This window comes from Seriola lalandi, unplaced genomic scaffold (genome assembly GCF_002814215.2).
Source record: "Seriola lalandi dorsalis isolate HSWRI2012SDOR001 ecotype SW California unplaced genomic scaffold, Sedor1 jcf7180002054972, whole genome shotgun sequence".
Lineage (NCBI taxonomy): Eukaryota > Metazoa > Chordata > Actinopteri > Carangiformes > Carangidae > Seriola > Seriola lalandi.
The window spans coordinates 6603456-6625609 of record NW_019525660.1 but is presented as its reverse complement, the minus strand read 5'-3'; the positions used below and the strand labels follow the sequence as shown (position 1 = coordinate 6625609).

Genomic DNA, 22154 nt, shown 5'->3' with positions numbered 1-22154 from the left:
TTGCTGTATAATATTGGAAAGCAGTTAACAGTTGAATGGCCCTGAAAACTCTTATAACTTATAACTTCTGAAAAACAATGTTAAAGAGTCTCAAATACACCGCCCCAGCAGCCCAGTGGTCTGCCATATGACTCACGTTACATGCCACTCGTAGCACAAACCAGATGTGTGGCAAAAGGATAGAGCACAATATGAAACACAATATAAAGCATATAAAATGTGATGGATTCATGATTGGACAGTGTGCTATTCCTCAACTGAGGAGTCAGTCTCACCAGCTACACGTGACTCAACAAGAAATGTCTTTTTCATGATTACCTTTATAAAGCCAGGACTATGGCTCATACAGAACTGGATATTTTTGTACCTCAGAGATGAGTTTCTCATCCCATGTAACCGCCATAACACCACAGAAGAAGAAATGCTAACACATGACAAGTGAAAAAAATCCAGCTACAGTGCAGTAGCGGTACAGAGGGAGGAAGTCTGAGAAAGATCCTGGCGCTTCGAAACTGAAAATCAGCCATAAAATATGACGGTGGCAACAATGGAGGGGCCAATGTATGCCTTGCCATCACCTGTGAGTCGCTTTACACAGAAAATAATTGGGATGATCTTTTCAATGCATAGCATATGCCACTGATATGTGCTGGGAATAAATATGGATGAAATTTATGTAGGCAAAATTATGCTAAGTTGTTTTATTTCCCTCTAGATGGGAAAATGAAATATAAATTATTTAATCTCATCGCTCATTGTTTCATGTTGCTGACATTCATTCTAGTTGTAGAGAAAGTCCTGAAAATCTGAAACTACAGTAAAAGCCTTGTAAAGGCAAGTGTCTGTTGCAGAGAGATGTAGAGTAACTATGTAGCATTTTAGTAAAAGAAAGCCAAAAGATGGCTCTTTAACGGCTCTTACCATTTATAATCATAGCTGCTTACGTAACATATAGACCTACTCTTGAAAGCGTTATCCCAGACAAGTGTGTGTATGACACAAACAGGAATACTGTATATTTAAGCCACTATTGTACAGAATCACTGTGAGTTACTGTGTGTAGCATGTATGTGTGAATGGTACTCACCTGCAGGCCAATGGGACCAGGGGGTCCAGGGAAACCTCTGGAACCTTCATCTCCCTTCTGTCCAAACATACCCTGCTGACCTCTGGGACCAGGCTCTCCATCAGCTCCCTGCGAAACAACATACACGCATATTCATACTCAATGACATTTACTCTCTTTACACTCTCATTATTGAATGTATGTCAATGTTAAAGTTGTTCATTTCTCATTACTCCTATGGCAGTGTTGGAAAAATGCTGTTGCATAGAAAGTATCATAGTCCTTGAAATTTTCATATACATAAAAGTCAGTGTATAATTTTACTGATATAGCAAAACAGAATCCACTACACGGCTTTTCATTGTGATGATTTCACACACTTCATATCTGATACTGCAAGGCTTTATGTGGAAAAATGCTCTGGCTCATGGAAAATAAAGTTTTGCAGATTACAACTCTCACTTATCTGCAGTGTCTACTATTGAGAAACACTACAGACGTATCTAGTATGCATGCTCCTTAGTGCAGCTCCTTACTGTCCTGTCTGTCTCTCTGTCTGGATGTCTTGCTATAGACAAAGACATGTTCAGACATGGTCCAGTGCAGCAGTTTCATCCATGCAAGACAAGGACAGATTTGAGCAGTACTTACAGCAGGACCTGGGGCACCTATGGGACCTTGGAGACCAGCTGGGCCGGGAGGACCCTGAGCACAAACAAGAAAAGGTTTCAACCACAACATCCCAGAATGGTCACACAAACATAAGAGCACTGATGTATCACTTTGTGACATGTAAAACACAACACAGTCTTAAGATGACAACACTGGAGAGTAAATATGTAACATCACCAGCTCCTTAATTACTGCTTCCCATAACGCACCTGTTCTCCCTTGTCAGCTTTGCTTCCTTTCTGACCGGGCTCTCCAACCTCTCCCTGGGAAAAAGAAACACACACAGACAAACACACGCAGTCAATCATCTCAGCTCAGTTTTGCTTGTTCTCCAAATGTCAGCTCATGAAAAATCACTGAAAACCCTCAGCTTAACATAAACAACCACTATCTGCACAAATATGCATATTTAAGTTTGTTGTCGTCTTGTTATTTTCATAGCAAACCTCTGCAGTGACATGTGTTTGGCAGCTGATAGTAACCTTAAGGGACATAATGATTGTCGGAGATGAAACGAGCAACAAAATTTCACTTTCACATCTCCTCTAATTGCATTTGCTGGCACATTTGGTTATGAAGATGGATAGGCAACCGTTAGTTAAAGAGAGAGACATATTTTCATACAGATGGCCCGAGTGAGAACATGGGGATGTCGACTGATTGGAGAACTGGTTCAGTCCCAAAACATATTCTAGTTTTGGAATGGAGAAGGAGTTGTAACTGGGCCAACATTATGGGAGGGGTGGCGGTGAGTGCGGTTGACTGACCTTGTCACCATCCTCTCCGGGTGGACCCTGGGGTCCAGCAGGCCCAGGCAGGCCAACAGGACCCTGGACACCATCACGACCAGCTGGACCTTGAGGTCCTTTCTCACCCTAGAGGAACAACAACATTTGCTGAAATTATATTTAGTTTAAAACAAAAGCAGCAGAAGGTGAAGGTCAAAGGAAAACAGAACTGAGAAATTGTATTGGAATAAAACAAAACTTACAGGTGCTCCCTTCTCTCCAGCGGGACCTGGGGGACCCTGAGGGCCAGGTCTACCGGACAGGCCAATTGGACCAGCTGGACCAGCAGGGCCTCTCTCACCAGGAGAACCCTTTGTGGAAAAAAGAGAGTGAGACATGATGAGTAACAACTATAAAGAGGACACATAAATATAACCCCCATATGCTGAGGAACCATTAAGACATGTACAAAGCAGCTGAGATCTACTGCTAATGGATTCACACACCTACATACAGAAACCATTTCTAGAGGAATATTGAGAAAAATGCAGGAGCGGCACACAGTAACAGCTGCTTTCAGGTTCTAATAAAGCAGCGCTGCTCCTTGAAAGCAGCCAGTATTATCTGCTGTTAGGGAGCTGACGTCTTGGTTGCTCTCTAAGCTCGGAGCAGCTCACGTCCTGCTGCTGAAAATGCATTTCTGAATGATAGAGGCTTCTGTTGTGTATCAGGAGCTCAGTATTCACCTAAATCCATCCAACATGATGACGAATGACACTCAGCATTTTTTATCTTCCCTGCACTGAGTCAACTCTCTGTTTATCTGCATGTACTCTACCTCTCTGTTCCCAGAAGGAGATCACCTTACCAGAAATCTATACATGCAGAATCAAAAAACAAACTTAGACAGTTTTTTTTCTTTGTTGTTTAATGAATTTCTGATGTAAAGGCTGTGATATATCCTCTGTCATTGAAGACGTAAATCACACAGCTATCCTTAAAAGAGTTTGAGTTTTAATCTTCCTTGATAAATGTTGGAGGCTTTTCGATCCTGGTAAGAATGAAAATCTGGGGGGAACACAAAATGAAAAAAAAAAAAACTACTCTACATTGTGAAACAACTGGCATTTGGTTTAAAGTGAGGGTGGCATGATGTTAAAACAACATTTTTTGTTCTGTTAATATGCAAATAGTTAACTAAAGTCTGGGTGCAGGTTCAATACATTGTTACTTTAATGAGTAAAATGTGTGGCTTTGGATAGAAAGTTATGAATGTATCAATTCACCAGGGCTGTAATTACATTGCTGCTAAATTATTCTGAAAATATTACATCCAGAGAAAAAGAACAGTTGAGTATCATGAGCATCATCAAAATATATGAAACCTGACTTATTATTGCAATTAATAACAAATAAAATTTGATTTGCTATTTCAACTGTATTTTGTAGTTTTGTCGTCTAATGTGCTATAAACATCTCTGGTGACATTAGATGACTTAACATGTTTTTATTCTTTAGCAGTTTTATTGCTTTGATAGCTTATTAACCATATATGTGGGTGCAAAGTGAAAAAAGTAAGTCTACAAGTCTTGATTACCAATAATCTGTTGTGACAGGAACAGCCAGAGACATGATGCTAACCAATACATTTTATGAAAACCTCTAAAGTCTCTGTGACAAACTGAGACAAACGTAGGAACACAGCATACATAAAGTGCCGGGATGCAGCCTCTGGGAACAATGAGGGATGTGTTGGAGCAACACCCAGGATGACTAGACACTGTGACTCACCATATGGATGCTCTCCTGGCTGTGTGGTTTTGTTGGGTGTGTGTGTGTTTGTTTGTTTGTTTGGGTCTGTGTGCCAGAAGGCAATGGAGCAAACAGTCTTGATATCCAGCTACTGTAGCGCATGATCACTTCAAAGACAAATCGCTGTGTGCAGTGGGGAGAGCTGAAATCCGGTGACGCTTTTGTTGGAAAATTAATACATAAATAATTGATGATATGATCATCATAGCTAAATGAGTTCATGAGTATTACACATGTATTAAGTTCACCTGGTTCAGTTGAATTTGTTTAGTGTGTTAGATTTTCTGCCTTTAATGTCTCTGTGACTGCAGCTCAGCAACTCTGATTCACCTTCATCAGATCTGATTCCTGTTGTGGTTGAGAAGACCTTGGCTCTGCTTTCTATACAGCTGCACTTGTAATGTCCTTGAGCAAGGCACTTAAACATGTTACTACAGTAGGATATAAACTAGACATCTGAAGAATGTGTGAGTGAGTATGAGTTTGTGAATTGGCACCACGGCCCTGCTGAAAAGCAGTTTACCTTGGGCAATAAAGGTCAAAAGAAATAAATAAAGGTAACTTTCTCTCATAAGTTGGCTTTACCATAAACAACAATCCTCCCTGGTGGTGATGTCAAAAGGAAAGCAAAAATAAAGTTGACATAGCAGTTAGCCAAGGTAACTTTAAGCCATTTTATTAAAGCTTTTCCTGTCCAAATAATATCAACTGCCCTTGAGTGCTTGGCATAAAATGTGAAATACGCTGTACAAGCCGCCACACTAATCAATAACACAAATCACATATAAAATGTCATCAAAAAATACAATACATTTCAAAAGGGTACATCTCAGGTAACAGTGTACTTACAACAGGACCAGGTGGACCTTGGGGCCCCTCTCCTCCCTTCAGACCTGCTGGGCCCTGAGGAAAAGAAGGGAAACACAAATGAGGACTTCCTGGACAGAGCTGTAATTTTATATCAGCCTATGCATTTCAACAAGCTCCATCATCAGACGTCAATCCAGCCAGGACTGTCTTCCTTCCTTTACTGGTTTGTCACTTCAGACATATCCACCAGAAATGTGCTTTGTGTGCATTTGACCTCACTGCTCTAGGAAATGTCATTGTTATTGTCATTTTCATCGTGATAGACCACCAGCACGAATCAGAGCCCAGAAATATCTCCATGATAGGTAACTCAGCAATATGTGGCACGTTTAAAAGAGATATTGTTCCCTTCGGGCATGTAGTCTAGTAGATACTGTAGCTACAGAGTGGTGGGATTTGGATGCACAAGTGATAAGTGCACATGACTGTGTGTGTATATATGTGGATTTATACAGTGTTTTCTATCCTGTTCTGCACATACAAGCTTGTGAATTTCATTTTGCACATGCGGGGGGTGTGTATAGTGTCTTCCACATTTGTGTTTTCTTGTATGTTTGTCAATGCACAGAATGTATGTGTGTGTGTGTGTGTGTGTGTGTGTGTGTGTGTGTGTGTGTGTGTGTGTCGTGTGTGTGTGTGTGTGTGTGTGTGTGTGCAGCTCCCTTGTGGGCCACAAAGGAGCAAATGACAGTATGGGTAATGAGTCTCTTCTGGCTCTGGCTGTGTGCTCGAGTAAATTACAATGGCAGAAAACAATCAGCGGTGCTGCTGGCCTGCAGAGTCTGACTGACCTTCAGGATGCAGGCAACACAACACTACCTTTCCCTACACTATATCTATCCCCACATGACACAGTCTAATTGCCTATGTTTCCCACTTAATAATTAATTAAGTAAATACTGCATACAGAGACAAACAAATAATTTTGCTGTCCTTGCTCTCCAAAAAACACTTACATTGACCTGTGTAAAAACGAGAATTTACAAATGGTCTCCCAACCAACAACTACCTACTTCTATAACAGAGGCCCATGATGCATTGCTGCCATTAAAACAGTGGTGTCAGTGGTGGTGGAGCGATGCAGAGGCACGCCTGTTCATTTGTAAGATGTCGCTTTGGATTTCTCCTGTGCCGGATTGATTGCTAGGAGTGAATTCCAAGGCTGGTGTCTCTAATGAAGTGAATAGCTCAAAATAGTTGCTGGCTCATTTGTTATGTAGCAATGTTCTGTCACTTTCTACTCGCAAACACATGTAAAGGGAAGTGATGATGAATAGGTGTAGATAGGAGGGGAGCTCTTACCGTGGCACCAGGTAAACCTCTCTCTCCAGGGAAGCCACGAAGGCCAGGGGGACCGTCTTTACCGGAGGATCCCTGTGGTCCAGGGTCTCCCTATACACACAATCACACAAGGAGTTAGTGTGGTTCACATATGATGCATCAATACAACATAAAAATTATAAGTAACTGCTTTTTCATGCTTTTTTTCTGACCATGCTTTGTTTCATGACTGATTCTAATTAAAGTTCATCAAAAATGTCAGACCACATCTCACAAGTCAAATTTTCACTATAAGATTCAAGTCTGAAAAACTTATTCCAATAACCAGTGAAGTCTGACTGGACATGTTGTGGACCAAACTAAAGGAAATGTGTAAATGATGAGAGAATTGTCTCTTAAATTTCCAAACCTCAACAACTGTTTAAACTTATAAACATTAAGCTGCATGTTATTACATAACATAACATTACATTACATATTGCTCTCCTCAGTTTTACCGAGAAACTAATTTTAGTTATACTCTATGAGAAATTTGACAATTTCAGCCATTTTCCAGTTTGAAAATTAGAAGCAAAGATTTGAAAGAGCCCATCAATCACAGTCAATTTGTCAGAGTGTGTCTGGGTGGAGGAGAGGACTTCATCTATTCTGCTGCCTTCCCGGAAATTATTCCCATCCAAAGAAAATGCCAACTGAGCCTTGCCAGACAAAGAGCAAAAACTGAAGGCAATACCAGACTACCAGGGTAAAATTCTAACATTAAAATCTAACTCCTTGCCTTCTTCCTCAGACAGACGCCACATGACAATCAACTTCATTCCTTTTTTATACAGGAGACTGGTGTATGATAAGCAGTGCTCAAACTTTGACCCTATCATGAGGCTGCAGCCACAGGCAAATCTTTGGTCACCTTCTACAGAAATTTGAATCTGTAGTTGTTGCTCCATATTCAGCGTGCTTCTCTCCTCACACTGTGTCAGTCTCTGAAAGGGTCACCAGTCATCACTGCTGCAACCATGTGGTCTCATAGTAAAATAAACTCATAAATCTAGTCTTTGCTGCAGAGAAATTGAGAGAGTGGAACTTTGCTGTTTTAGTTCACTCTACTGTTTTCGGTATTCAAAATTGAGTTATTCACACTCTTATGTAACTTTAATGGTTGGGAAGTGTTGAATTGGAGCTGGGATTGTGTCGATGTGCATTAGGGGAGGCAAAGCACATGACAGCTAAACCGTGTATTTGAAAGCTGCACTGCTCTCAGACTGAACCTTGTAAATGAGAACTTAAGATGTATTAATACTATTCAAAGATGCTCAACATCCAGCTCCTCTGGTGAAATGTGTGCATACAGGTATGTTTCAGATTTTATGCATTAACTAAAGTTCTACACTACACAGCCTGCAGCTGAGCAACAAAGGGCTCTGAATTTAATAGAAAAAACAAACTGAATACAGATTGAAAAGCATATGACAAGCAAATATAATATAACTAATGGCTTTGTCGCACCAGGAAGAGAAGCCTGCTTGTTTTGTAGCTGACATTCATCTTAATGGGCCATTAGCTGCAATTAGTTTGAAGCATGTATGTTTTCTGTGGAATCATTAGCACTGTCACGACACAATCAATGCATAAGCATCAACTCTAATCAAAACCAGTGCACTGTCGCTTTCACACAATCAGCCACAACATGAAACAGAGATGAGTCTTTGAAACTCAGTATGTTGTTTTTTTTTTGTTGTTGAGTTTTTTGTTGAAAACGATACATAATACAAAAATAACTTAGTGCTGCTTAATGGATAAAAGCTAAAATGTGATTCCACATAACACAAAAAACATGCTGCCAAAAATATTTTTTTGACTGAAGAGAGCACTGAATGCTTGTTCACATCCTCTCCAACCTTCCCTGCCCTCACCTCAGATACTGAACTCACTTTCTTTTGTATTGCATCTGCAAAAAGGAGTAGTGCCAATAATTGCAGGGCAACCATAGTTTAGAACATTTCTAAAACAAGACTGCAGAAAAATTTACTTCTGGCTTTGTTCTTGTTTCTTTTGTATTGGCAAGCTGACTTTATCTGCAAACAGGGAGCCACAGAAGAGCGGGCTTGAGAGGTATAAGAGGATTTGGGCTCTGCTGCCAAGACCTCCACAAAGTGTCCCTGGCATACTGATGCACAGGTTTGAGCAGAGTGGGGAAGGAAAGTGGAGCTGTGAGTGGCGGAGGGTTTGGAGTTAGCCGATGGACTTGATTAAACTGTCTGCTTGGGGAAGACGGGAAGAAAATGAAAGCAGGAGACATGGTGGGTCTGAGGGAGAGAATGGGGAGCAGGGCACGCTGAGAGATCCTGCGAGTCAGATGGGTGGTTTGGAGCAGCCCATACTTCTACAAAATGGCTGCTGTCTGCTCTTAATGGGCACTCAATATGTGGGCAGCAAGGGCCAGGGAGAGAATGTGGGCAGACGCTCCCAAAATCTCAGCTACTGTATCTTCAGCAGTCACTTGCTAGAGCCTTGTGCGGTTCAGAGAGTGATGGTGAGATGTGGGTGAATGTATTGCTCCAGATTGATTCCTGCTTCCTCACAGTTTTATTTAAGCAATCCAGCAGTCTATTGAGCTTTGCATGCCCTCAAGAAATATAACTGCTTGCGAATGCAGCTGGCTCAATCTGCAAAATCAAATCATGTGCGATAATTGCAGCTGCATAAGTTCAATTTGCAGCCCACCTCTATACTGTTGATGTCTCTATCAACCTCCCTGGCTTCCTCTCTTCTGTGTAACTGACTCAAATCTATTACAGTGTGTGAGAAAAGCAGTGGAGGAGAGAGGGGGAGGAAAAGGGCATTTCTGGTATGTTGTGGTACTATAGAAAAGAAATTAGCATTTTTTTCAGATTAATAATTTTTACACATCTATCTACTTTCTTCCCTTCAGTACAGGATACTGGGCATTAACTGTGACCTAGCGTGTATATGAAATAAGTTTAAGCACTCAAAAATAAAAGATGGCCTTTCTTGTTCTTTCTACATACCTTCGCTCCCTCCTTGCCAGCAGCACCTGGAAGACCCTGTTCTCCAGGTGGACCTGGGGGTCCGGGGTGTCCTCTCTCACCAACGGGACCAGTCTCTCCAGTGGGTCCCTAAGATGTTATCACACAGTTTGATATTATTTACAGTTCAACATAGCAGCAATACATCAAATCTTCCCTGTAGTTATATAAATCATGAGATACAGTTATTAATGGCCGATTTCACTGATAATTTACACCAATACTTTCATGAGTCCATGAGTGTCCAGATAAATAAACTGTCCATTTCCAAAATGAGAGATGTTCTGTTCAGATCCAAAACAGATCAACCACATTTCTGTTTAAGTCCTCAAAAAATATCCACATGGACAATTACCTTTTACATGTCATCTTTTATTTTTAAGATACTGATTATTGAGGATTGTGGACTACTGCTGTATTCCCTTTTTCCAGACAATATTCATTTACTGCGTGGAATTACAATGCCATTAAGGCTTTCATATCAATTATATATTACATTTATTTAATAATATATTTAGCATAATTTTACATCGTTTAATAATACATTACAGTACCTGGGGCCCGACAACACCTCCTGGACCTGGTGGGCCGGTTTTTCCTTGGAAACCCTGAAAGAAGATGATAAAGTCTTATTCATATGGTTTGTAAAAACAGAAACTATTACGCTTATCTATTAAAACCCAAGTAAAGAAACCAAAGTGATTCATCTTGAATTTATTTCAGCTAATAAGCAGGGGTTTAAGTTCTGGCTCATGTATTTCCTTGACGTAGGAACAAGGAGCTTTTTCAGGTTACATTCACAATCAAGGATTGGATCAAGGATTCTATTAAATTACAGTGCTGGCTAGTAAATAACTTCAGGCAGATGTCAATTATTTTGATAAAAATAAAGAAAAAGAACCCTGTACATGTCATTGAGCATGACAATGACAAGAAATAAATGTCTCTTTAACGAGTGTACCTGTTAGTGGAGATTACCTGGTGCTATCAATAAGCATTGCAAACAAAATAGACACCTAGAGACTATTTGCTGCTTTTAAAGCCTCTGAAAACATATTTTCTTATTATGTTATTAGGAGAGATGTGTTTTGGTTATTTTAAAATGAGAGATTTCAGATTTTCTGCTTTTGTCCTTATATTTCTGTTAGACACAGGTGATGTAACACATTTTCATATCATCAGAGTTTGACAATATTTCAATAAAATGTGAATCTGACCAAAACCACAGAGTTCTGATGAAGCCATTAGTTCAGTATGAATAAATTTTAAAAAATTATAAAATAAAAATTTTCTAAACTTTGACTCTGAATTTTGCCTATTTTGTCATAAACTTAATGTTATAAAGAAAAGAAAAAAAAATAATTTCAGATGCTTTGAATATTCATATATTATATATATGATATTAGTATAATTATAACTCTGCAGCTCCGAGCTGATTTTAGGTTCTATTTTAGGTCTACTTTGGTTAATCTCTGGCTTGGATTAAATTATAAGTAGGTGTTTCCATCAAACAAGGTCTGGAAAGTTCAGTGCACCCAACCTGTCCAGTGCCAAAATAGTGCTTGGTCAAGAAAATAGAGTCAAATAGCAAAAGATCCCTTTAGTGATCTCATGAACCAAATGAAACCAGAGGTAAGAGTGAGTATTGGACTTTCTTTAGTCTGGTAGCACGACACCTGACTCCAACAATATGGTAATGTTGCTCAAAGTCTGCTGAATGTGTAATTAGGCATCTATAGGCATCTGCTATAAGAGTCTTCCTGCTCTATAGCTGTCATATCACACATTAACATTTATAAATCTTTGTTAATTAAAATTGAATTTTTGCCAACATTCTAAAACACTTTAAAAAAATCAGCTTTTACTGATGGACCTATTTGAATTAGGTATTGCTTATTTTTGCTGTTGCTTGCACAAAAACCAAACAGCTTCACTGTGCATTTTACTTCTCGGACTAAAGAGCTATTTGAATATAACAATGATAATAATAATAATAATAATAATAATAATAATAATAATAATAATAATAAGAGTTAGCACCCAGTGTTCTGTGTGTGCACATTTAGTTATGGTAAAGTTGTTGTGTAAGTTTACATTCACAGTGTGTGGTTGATTTGCATCGATTTGTATTCCCTATGGATATACTTAAGCAGAACAGGACAACAAGTTCAACATCTTGAGTATCGACACCAACAATGCGACACAAATCAGATGAACTTCTGTCTTCTGGGGGAGGAACAATCCAATCTGCATTGGCATGAGACTTCTTCCAAATACTCGGTATATTCCCCAAATATCAACCCAGCAGGATGCTTAGAATTTAGCTTAATAAGTGAATTAATACATTAAGATTTTGATAATCAAGAATGACTGGTGTCCTTAACATAAATTTCATATTTTAATGGAGACATACTAAATTCTGTAATGTTTTAGGACAGAATGACACGAGTGAACACTGACTTTCACTTTGACATTTCCACCACTTGCCAACTGATCAATGAATCCCTCAGTCATCAAACTCCATATTTATCAATTTTTTCACCAAGGTATTACTTTTATAACTCATTTCATTTATAAGTTGCTATACTTCAGCCAAACAATGTCTTCAAATCCAAGCTGTTAGATCCAGATTTCTTAATCCAGGCTTATTGATCTGTATATGTTATGACTTGTGCTGATGAAACCCTCAGGCCATTCTACTACAGCATCGGCCCTGACTCTGAGACATCAGCTCAAATCTTTATCTGCACTTCCTCAAATATAACTTGTGTTGCCAGGGCTTGGTGCCTATGAGCATCTTTATTGCCGTGATCAATTCTCATATTGGATGCTTGTGGAGCCCGTTCATCAGAGCATAAATCTACATCCATAAACACCTTAATAAACACCCTGTCGTCGTTGCTTGAATAGCGGCAAAGGCAGGGAACCACTCGTGTGTGGTGTGCTACGTTATCTACAAGAAAGAGGCAGGCGGAAAGGGAAGCTTTAATGATAAAAGTGATGATCTGTCAAGCTTTTAGTAGAATTTATTGCCCTCTGAGCCTCGTCAAACCAGGGTGCACTGATGCATACAAAGTACAGAGGAATCAAATTTGAGAGCAGGGGATGGCAGCTAGGTGTGATCAAATCAAACTTTACTTTATTTTTCCTTTGTGTCACATGAGATATGGCATCATCGGGGCAGATTTAGTGCAGCCATTTCTCATTAAGCTCATAACTGATAACTGAAATAGCTGTTTTGAAAAAAACGACATGAACCATTGTTCCATGCTGTTACAACAAATATTAGTAAGAGTTATTATTGCTCAGTTATTTTTGCTCAGTTACACAATCTGTTGCTGCTGGACAATCTAGGTCTATGTCCTTTCATTGGATATTTGCAAAGTAACAACAAGCCAGCTCCATCAGAAAAGGATGTTTCCTCAGCTCCTTGGTGTCCATCTCTCTGAGATAGAAGTCTGAGCCATCTGGCTTTACACAGACAGAATGCAGTGTGTGTGTGTGTGTGTGTGTGTGTGTCTGTGTGTGTGAATGGAGACGAGCAGATCGACCCAGACAATGTTCACAAGGGCTTTGTCTTTAGAATTTCGCTTTACGAGACATGTGTACCCTTTTGGCATCCCACTGAGATGTTGTATCAGTGATTGTAATCCCCTGCATACAACTGCGATTGAGATAAAACGTGGGGGAGGGGGTGGGGGTTCAAATGTAGTGCAGCTTACTGACTGTGAGGATCGGATTCATCCTGCAATGGAGAGGCAATTTAAAGAATGAGAGCTAAAGAGACATTGACACAACAAAACTATATCTTGCAGGATTAAAACAAGATGTTGTGGAATTAAACTGAGCAAATATTAAGAATGTTTTTCAAACTGCCCTGGCAATTCATGTTTATGTTCATGTTTCACACACTTGGAATCTAAAATATTTCCCCGAGAAAGATCAATGATTAAACCTTTCTGAAAAACTAAAAATGGAGGTGTTACGCTCCTTTATTTGCATCCGCTGTGGAAATATGACAGACCTGTCCAAATATGAAAAATAAAGTCACACTGAGTTCCTGACTCATTGTTGAGGTCTAGAGGTTTGAAGTTAGAGGCAGATAATAACCAGAACCACACAGGTGACTGGCAGCTCAAACAGGATACTGCATCTTCAAGACTCACCGTTTCTCCGCGCTGGCCAGGGTGTCCGGGCAGCCCATCCTTTCCAGGTGGTCCCTGTTGGGAAGAAATTAAAATACGCACAAGCTCAGTAACCCAGTACATTCATTATCGTCACATTCATATCTGGAGTGAATAATGGCACGAGGAAATTTGTTAGAATAAAAGTTTCTTTTTCCAAGCTGTTAGATTTTATTATTATATGGTGCAAATACTTTGTAGGCACAATATATAGCACAAACATAATTGTGGTTAAACTACCAGAACACTAATGAAAGAATAACAGGCTCTGATTTTTTCGTTCTCATTGGCTGAAGGCTAAGAGCCAACAATGAATCTAACCTGAATCGATAGGTGGAAATTATCACTTGTCTCCTGCCTGGACTGGAGAGTGAAAGAATGGGTTCTGCCTCAATAACAGTTAGACTAATGACCCCTGCACAGAATTAGGGATACTGCTATATATTACTGCACCCGATGAATCGCGACTTGTAATGTTTGCAAACTATGCTAATTTGCTGATTGAGACAGTAGGAAGGCATTGAACCTTGGGAAAGAGCTGCACGCCACATAATCTTACTGTAGGTGGTTTTACATTAAGCTGTCGGATGGATATAGTGGAGGCGGAGAAACACTTACAGGGGGGCCCTTTGGTCCAGGGAAGCCCACAGGTCCCTGAGGCCCTTGAGGTCCCTGCAATCAGCACACAGACAGTAAGATTGATGAGAGATGCACAAAGAGTAAAGTTATGAGGTGGTTTACTGCAGTGTGCAAAAAGAAACCAAAACAGAAAACAGACAGAAAGCAAATTAAGTTTAGAGCTAAAAAAAAAAAAACAAGATCCCAAATAATTGTGGTCAAGTGAGTCACTGTTGATTAGCTCATAGAGCCTGTGCTCTGATTAGCCCTCCTAGTAACACAAAGTCATTATAGTGAGCACTCTGGAGTGGCAGGAAATAGATCTGGTTCTCCAGCCACTTGACTGCCACAGAGAAAAGTCCAACTAGGCTTAATCTTAAAGTGCTATCTAATGCCTGAGTGCTGATTTTTTTTTTTTGGACAGGAACATTTCAGGCCTTAAACACTTAAAAAGACTCAAAGTAAGTGAATAAACTGCTGGGTAAAATAAGGTCAGTTCCTGTCAAATCCTGTCAAATCCAAAGGTCAATCTCACAAGAACTGTAATAATTTAATATTCAGTAAAAGCCAGCCTATAGAGAATTATTTACTTTCCTTTCACATTTAAATTACCAAGAATACTTACATACTGTTTCCCTACTGTACAAACTATGTTTGACAAACATATCATTATATATTTAATTTGCATATACTGTACATATACAGTATGTTCAACTGGTCTATATTTAATGATAGGCTGAGAGCAGCAGAAATAGAGAACACAAGTCAATGTAGAGAGGAAAGCAGGACCCACGTCAGCAAATGATGAATAAAAAATCTGACACAAACGTCTGGAACAGGAGGAAAAAGAGGTCAGCGTGCAACTGACACAACAAATATTCAGAGTTCTGTGTTGACTTTTGTTACAGTGAAATATGTTGATGAAGTGAAAATTCTTTTTTAAAAAGTTACAGTTTATTGTTGAGGTAGCATAATGGTTTGGGATTTAGGGAAATTAAATTTAAAGAGCATAGAAAATATCTGATGCACATTGATTCAATCTAATATAAATTTCAAAGCTGACTTGATAATTTAAGTTTATCTTTTAATCATGTTCATCCATCAGATTTGAGCTGAGTTCACCTCACTTGTCCTGTGTCTGAACAGACAAAGACAATCTCATTCCAATAGCATTTTTTAAGTTTTTTATACACACAAAGAAAGGTGAGGCAAACATTAGCAATTCATATAGAGCAGGGGTGGACAGTAACAAAGTACATTTACTTGAGTACTGTTTTCTTGGAAACATATGAATATGAGTATCTTTACTTTGACTTAAGTGATGGAGCTGGGCGCTTTGTCCACCTCTGATACAGAATTCATGACATAATTTGGCAGCTTTTAATCTCGCAGAATTGCCCTCACTTAGAATGATGTAGTTCGAAGGTCAAAAGCTGCCAATCAGCATCTGCTTCAATATGCTGTGGAGTGCAAAACTGACAAACTGAATTCTATGGGAAGTTCTACAGGCATGAGCCAGTTAATTAAAACTTATGGATGGATGAATGGATGGATGGATATATACTCACTATTTATCTCCTCTGGGAAATTCAGTTAATTTAACCCCTGATACCAAAATCCAAAACTGAAAAGCTGCTTGGCTGAAGTTGATATTACATTTTACAAAATAAAAGCAAGATTTGAAAGCACCAACCCAAGCACTGACCTAAGTACGGCTTTGCAGACAGGTATTAGTAAGACTAGTGGATTTAAACTTTGTTGAATATCACACTGGCCTTTGACACTGGAGAGAGTGAATGTGCCTATTTAATGGGGGATGATGAGTAATTTTCTGTATATGGCTATGCAGCCCATGCAGAAAGCATGAGATGCGTTTAGAGTGTTTGCTTTCACTCCTACATTGTTGTTATGTTCCTTTCTCTAACAGAGGGGAGGATCTGTTTTCTGATAGACTCCCCGTGGAGCTCTGTCAGAGTTGTAATAAAATCCATTTTTCTCCTTCTGTGGTGTTAGGAAAATGTTAATGCAAACTCAGCACTTGCTGCAGCTGCAGTTAAAAGCCCTTATTGTTTCATGCCTTCTTTGGGCTTTTTGGATTTTCTTTGTCAAACAGCAAAATCAACTTGCACTAAAACACCACTGGAAATCTAACAAACTCTAATGAAAGGTATTAAATAAGGTAGAACAGCTGAAAGGCTTTTATTGTGAGGTAACTGCAGAGTGTGTTTATTTTCCTCTGAGTTAGCCACCCAGGGCTGCCACTGTGCACAATAAAAATCATTTTATTTTCTCTTTTGTTTGAGCATCAGTTTAAAGGAGAAATGTATCTTATGAGAACTCTGAGGAGCAACGCTAAAGGGAGGGGGTAAGAAAAAACAGAAATGCTCCTGTCTGGTAGATGAAGGTGGGAACAGGAACATAGCAATCTTCCCATATGGCAAAGAAACAGTGTGTTTATAAAATGGAAAAAATAAAGACAGATTAAATAAACAGCTTTTATAGAGTCATAGATTTTTGAATGACTCCGAATCTGTTACTTCTTAATTATTTCTAGTCAATCCTTACTGATGCTCTCGTCTTCCTAGGTAAACTGTTACAGCAAGTTAAACATTTCCATCCTCTTTAGTAACCCGTGAGAACTAATAATGTCCCCAAGTGTATTTCTTCTTGCTCCTCTTTTTTTTTAAAAAACGCTTCTCATTATGCTTTGAACTCTGAAGGGTCTGACCAGTATGACAAGATTTGAAGCTCAATACTGACCAACTCTTTGACTGAAGAGAATCAATTCACATTTACAAAAAACATGTCCCAGTCTAACATCACCATAGTCGAGGTGCAGAGACTGTAAGTGCTATTTTAACTAACCCTAACAGAACTGATAGACTGAGTTCATGATGCATCCTTTGGTTGTATTCACATGCATTACAGAACAGCCACCCAAGACTCAGCATGTTATGGACTTACTCTCTCACCAGGTGGGCCTGGAGGGCCGTCGTTGCCTGCTGTGCCCTGCAACACACAGCAACATATCAGTGTCATTTTATTTTAAATCACTGCTCGATATAGAGTACTACACACTAAGGAGCCTAAAATCAGTGTGAGATTAGTATTATTACCTTGGGACCAGGTTTTCCTGTTGGACCTCTGGCTCCTCGAGCACCACGAGGACCCTGCAGAGACAGAAGCAACCTCAAGAGTCAAACACAGGACCTATGAGTATTATTGTATCTAAAACTGTCAGAATGCATGTCATTCAGGCGAATGGATTATAAAAGATGACTTAACACTATTTAATTAGATCATTAATCATAGAAATCATAGAGAGAGCAGAACATACCGTTGGACCTCTTTGCCCTCTTGGACCAGGTTTACCTGCAACACCCTGTTAGATAAAAAGGCAAAACATTTTAAGCACTCAAACATATTTTCATCTGTCATTATGCATTTAGCAGAACACGTCTCACTTCCATGTGGCTTCAGATGAAATCCACGTGAGCTTTGAACTCTAATCACCAATATCTTTGTTGAAAAAAGTAAACAACTATTCATTTTTCAACTATTCATTTCTCAAACGTTGTGTCTTGTATGTTTATAGGTACAAATACCTTTTGGAATGACAAGAAAGAATTTGTTAAATAATATCATTTCCACTGCTTGTCTGAATAAAACAGCAGAAACAATCTGATAACTGATGCATTGAAAATATTTCTGGCTTTGAGTCAACACTGGACAAAATCTGATTTCGTTAAAAAAGTATTGAGTATTTAATTTTGGAAGGTAGCCTTGGCATAAGTATGATAATGTACCTCAAAGTGTCCATTAAATGACTGTGAAGTACTCTGAAAAGGAAATATCTTACCTTTATAAATTGAGGAGGACTTGAAATTGATAAATTTCTACGTGAATGAACAATTTTGTTATCTTAGATCCAGATAAACTGGGAATATTGTGTCTATTTCATAATTAGGTGCTGAAAGTAAAACCTGTATCTTGAACTCTTTCTCAGCACTTTTCAAAACTCTATGAGTGCCAGTTATTTTTTTCCAGCCTTGAAATGGGTAGAGGAGCTCAATGAAAGCGCAATTGTTTCCACATTGTTCTCCCCCCAATTGATTTTGCCGCTGTTATTTTTTGTGCCAAGTCACCACACTGATGCCTTTATAATAGGAATCAATTTTCTTTTGAGCTGGAATATGATGGCGTGGTGATTTTCATACACAAACAGGCACAGTGTGTGTACTCTATGAGTGTCTACGTGTGTGTTTTCTTACCCTGGCTCCTTTCTCGCCGTTGGCTCCTGGGAACCCAGGGAAACCACTGGAGCCCTGTCAATAGGAGAGGGAGATATGGAGGGAAATGAGAGAAACGAGAAAAGAGAGGCTGGGTTGGTCGTAGCATGCATGATAATAAGCACTCATCCTGAATTTATCTGCCCTATTGTTGGATTTCATCTTCAGTTGGTTTCATACAGTTAACAGAGTTTAAAACCAATCACTTTCATGAGCGGAACACTTTCCCCCCTGATTTGTTAATGATGTCTCTACTTTAACTGAATAACACTATTTAATACTGTAAGCATTTTCAAGTTATAAAACACATTGTGTAATGAAGTAAAAGTTTACAACAAAAAATCCAACATTTCCTGCCTTCTCAAGACAATACATCAAATTTCCAAGTTTTTTCCAAGTAGGGAAAGTTTCTCAGGCAAATGAACTAATGTGGGGGACACAATGCACACACACACACGCACACACACACACACACACACACAACCAAACATTGGAGGCTTTCAAAACAAAAGACTTAGCACAAGATCCCTATAAACACAAGACAAGGTGACATGATTTTTTTTCTTTAGACAAACTCTGTGAACAGAGGATTAAAGAGCTTACTTACTGTGCAGCAGCTCACCACACGTTGCATTGGGGACATTTAGTAAAAATCAATCAGTGACAAACCGTGACTCCCTCCATGTAAGATTTCCACATATCACTACTGTTCTGTTATGTCTAATGAGCTACTGTCTCTATAAAACAGTTAAATCTAGCACTGTCAATGTTGTTGAGATTGTGAGTAATTTTTAGATACTATCAGGCTTTTTGAACCACATAAATATATTCTGCTAGAGGATGTTACAGGTGTAACACCAGTTGACCTTAGAGTGAGGCCACCAGCATAAAAAGTTGGACGTATCTTTGTAAAAACTTGCCATAGTAAAACAGTACACTGAGGCTGGGAGTCCCATGAGCAGTGCTTGCACATGTCTGTGGCCCTGCTTCATCAGAATCCAAGCGGGGAGCATGGCTCAACATCAACTTTACAGATCCGCACAGAAACTGTTTCTACAGCATCATCAGGAGGATGGGTAACCTTTAAATCCACATGTGGAGTGGATGGTGGATAGCAGGCGTGATGATTTGATGTGAGAACAGAGTAAGTATAGGGTGAATGAGGGTTTCAAATAATCTTTTTATGATATTGTGCTGGTACATGGAAGTACATGTCATCAGCTGTTACAGGGATCTAAATTGTTCATATTTTATGGGTTTAGTTTCTGGTAAATCTTTTAAAAACCCCACAAAAAATTTGCTGTTTGGCTTTTTGCATCAATAAATCACTTCAGCATAAACTGTGAGACACTGCTATGATTCCCATGATTTCCAAATGAGACAAAATCAGACCATAACCTGTAAACCTGTCGACCAGTGTTAGTGTCTAAACCACATTTTACAGTGTGTGGCAGCGTGTCAGACTGAGGAGGGAATCTGCTACATTGCTTTACAGCAAGAACAGAGCACAGATTCCTTCAACTCGATAGCAGCTGAAGCTCAACGAAAGTGTGGGGAGGGAGCAGAGCAGATGGAAACCACAGGGTTTATGGGATATGTCTTACTTTTAAGTTCAGAGCAAAATGCTGGATTTACAATTATTGGTTCATAATAACTGTTCCAAATGAATGAACAATGATTGATGTTAAGAACTGTTTTCTAACAGTCTTGATTCCCCTTAATAAAGTACTTTAATTAATAACCAATGACTTTAAGAATTGATAATGATTATCTATTAATGATTCAGAAATCAGTTATTAGCAAATAATAAGATGAAGTCTTTGGGTTGCCAGATTGTGAAATATCCCTTTGACTGTTGTTTATGTTTTCTATTTGGTAATAATGGAGTAATAAATACTGGTAATTCTCATGGGTTTCTCACTTTTCAATTCGCCATTCAGTCTGTGGTTAAGAAATACCATTAAGCTGTTAATAAATGTATTTTGATCTGCAGCAGCTTTCCAGACAGTAAATAGACCAACAGTCCATTGGAGACATTTTTCTGAATAATTAAAGAGCAAAACGATGTTGGAAAGATAAACATCAGACAAAGGGATTTTTTTTAATAATCTGACATCACAACCATGATCTTACAGCTGAACAGCTTGTAAGTGAGTGCTTAATGTGTCCTCAGACATGAGTAAAGTCATTAGTTACTACATATAAACCCTTTGTAATACAGCGACAGCTACTGACTTTGAAAAAATATTAGGTACGATTCAATATATACAATACATTATATAAAATATGTTGTTGCTTAAATCTATTTACACTAATGTTTTTGTTGTGTTAAGTCAGTGTAACAGAACAGACTGGTGCAGATTCAGTCAGAAATGAAAAGAGAAAACATCCCATACTGTGGTGAGATTGACGCTAACTTACCTTTGGTCCTTGTCTTCCTGGATAACCTGGCAATCCTGGGACACCGAGTTTACCCTGAGAAACATTAACAACACGTATCAGCACAGTAAACCAATTTTAGCACAACAGCAAGGTTAAAAACAGCCACTGAGAGGAAAATATGGACAAATATGATTCTCATATCAGCTTTCAAATATCCTTGGTAGTTTAGCTATATGACCTTTTCCCCAGCTGGACCAAGGGGACCTGGTTCTCCGTTGGGTCCAGCTCGGCCTTTAGGACCCTCAGGACCGTCCTCTCCGCGGGACCCAAGCATGCCAAGCTCACCCTGTAACACAAGCACACATAGAGAAAGAATAATGAGTTGACACTGCTTCATTGGTTCTGGACATGGAGGAAGTTATTTAAAAAACAGTTGATGTTATTTCAGTCAAGCTCCTCACCCGGTCTCCTTTGATTCCCATGTCTCCCTTGAAACCTGGGAAACCGTCCTCGCCCTAAAATGAGACAAAAAGAAGTTGCATCATTTGCCAGTATTTTATTAAAGTGTTATTTAAAGCATTTGTTTATTTCACATCGAGACTCTTGGAATGGACTACTTTCTTCATTTCATTGGGGGACATAAATGATTAAGGCTCCTGATATTTTGTATTTATTGAGCATCTGGTAAAAATTCAGCCTTCTCATGTTCACTCTGTAGATCACAGGATTGATGCTGCTCTCTGCTGGTCACATCGTGGAACAGCATGTGCAAGGAACTCAAGTTTAGTTGTTTCACAATGAGCTGTGCTATATACATGCTCTACATTGCACCAGCTGATTTTATTTGGGATTTGGGATATACTGATGTAATAAATTAGACAAATGTATATCATATGATAGATTTTTAAATAGAAAAGACACTGGATTCAGTATATATGCACTGAATCAAGATTAAATACAGTACCAATTTTGGGAGTTTTGTTAGTGAACCAGAATTTTGAGCTTGAGAATCAAATGGAACCTGAAGGCCACTTTACAGTTCAGCCGAAACTCTTTTCTTTGACACTTTCTGTTTCTTGTCTGTCACCTGTCCATGTTTTCAACCCTATCTGTTGCATAATGCAGCACTGAGCATGTCTGTTGCCAGCAACTCACATCAGACCCTATGCATATACACACGCATACACACACACGCGCACCCACCC

General features: G+C 39.1%; 1 protein-coding gene across 5 annotated transcripts in view; it reads right to left on the bottom strand.

The window, feature by feature from the left end:
* The window catches only part of col11a1a (collagen, type XI, alpha 1a), an 80014-nt gene that overhangs the window by 19366 nt on the left and 38494 nt on the right, over positions 1-22154 (bottom strand). For all 5 annotated transcript variants that reach the window (XM_023397967.2, XM_023397965.2, XM_023397968.2 and 2 more), the window contains 18 exons: positions 21411-21464; positions 21188-21295; positions 20989-21042; positions 18550-18603; positions 17616-17660; positions 17395-17448; positions 17243-17287; positions 14279-14332; positions 13643-13696; positions 10031-10084; positions 9459-9566; positions 6451-6540; positions 5128-5181; positions 2730-2837; positions 2506-2613; positions 1948-2001; positions 1718-1771; positions 1088-1195 (listed from right to left, as the gene is read on the bottom strand). In XM_023397967.2, coding sequence (XP_023253735.1) covers positions 1088-1195; positions 1718-1771; positions 1948-2001; positions 2506-2613; positions 2730-2837; positions 5128-5181; positions 6451-6540; positions 9459-9566; positions 10031-10084; positions 13643-13696; positions 14279-14332; positions 17243-17287; positions 17395-17448; positions 17616-17660; positions 18550-18603; positions 20989-21042; positions 21188-21295; positions 21411-21464 — 1260 coding nt within the window. The remainder of the gene's footprint in view (positions 1-1087; positions 1196-1717; positions 1772-1947; positions 2002-2505; positions 2614-2729; positions 2838-5127; positions 5182-6450; positions 6541-9458; positions 9567-10030; positions 10085-13642; positions 13697-14278; positions 14333-17242; positions 17288-17394; positions 17449-17615; positions 17661-18549; positions 18604-20988; positions 21043-21187; positions 21296-21410; positions 21465-22154) is intronic.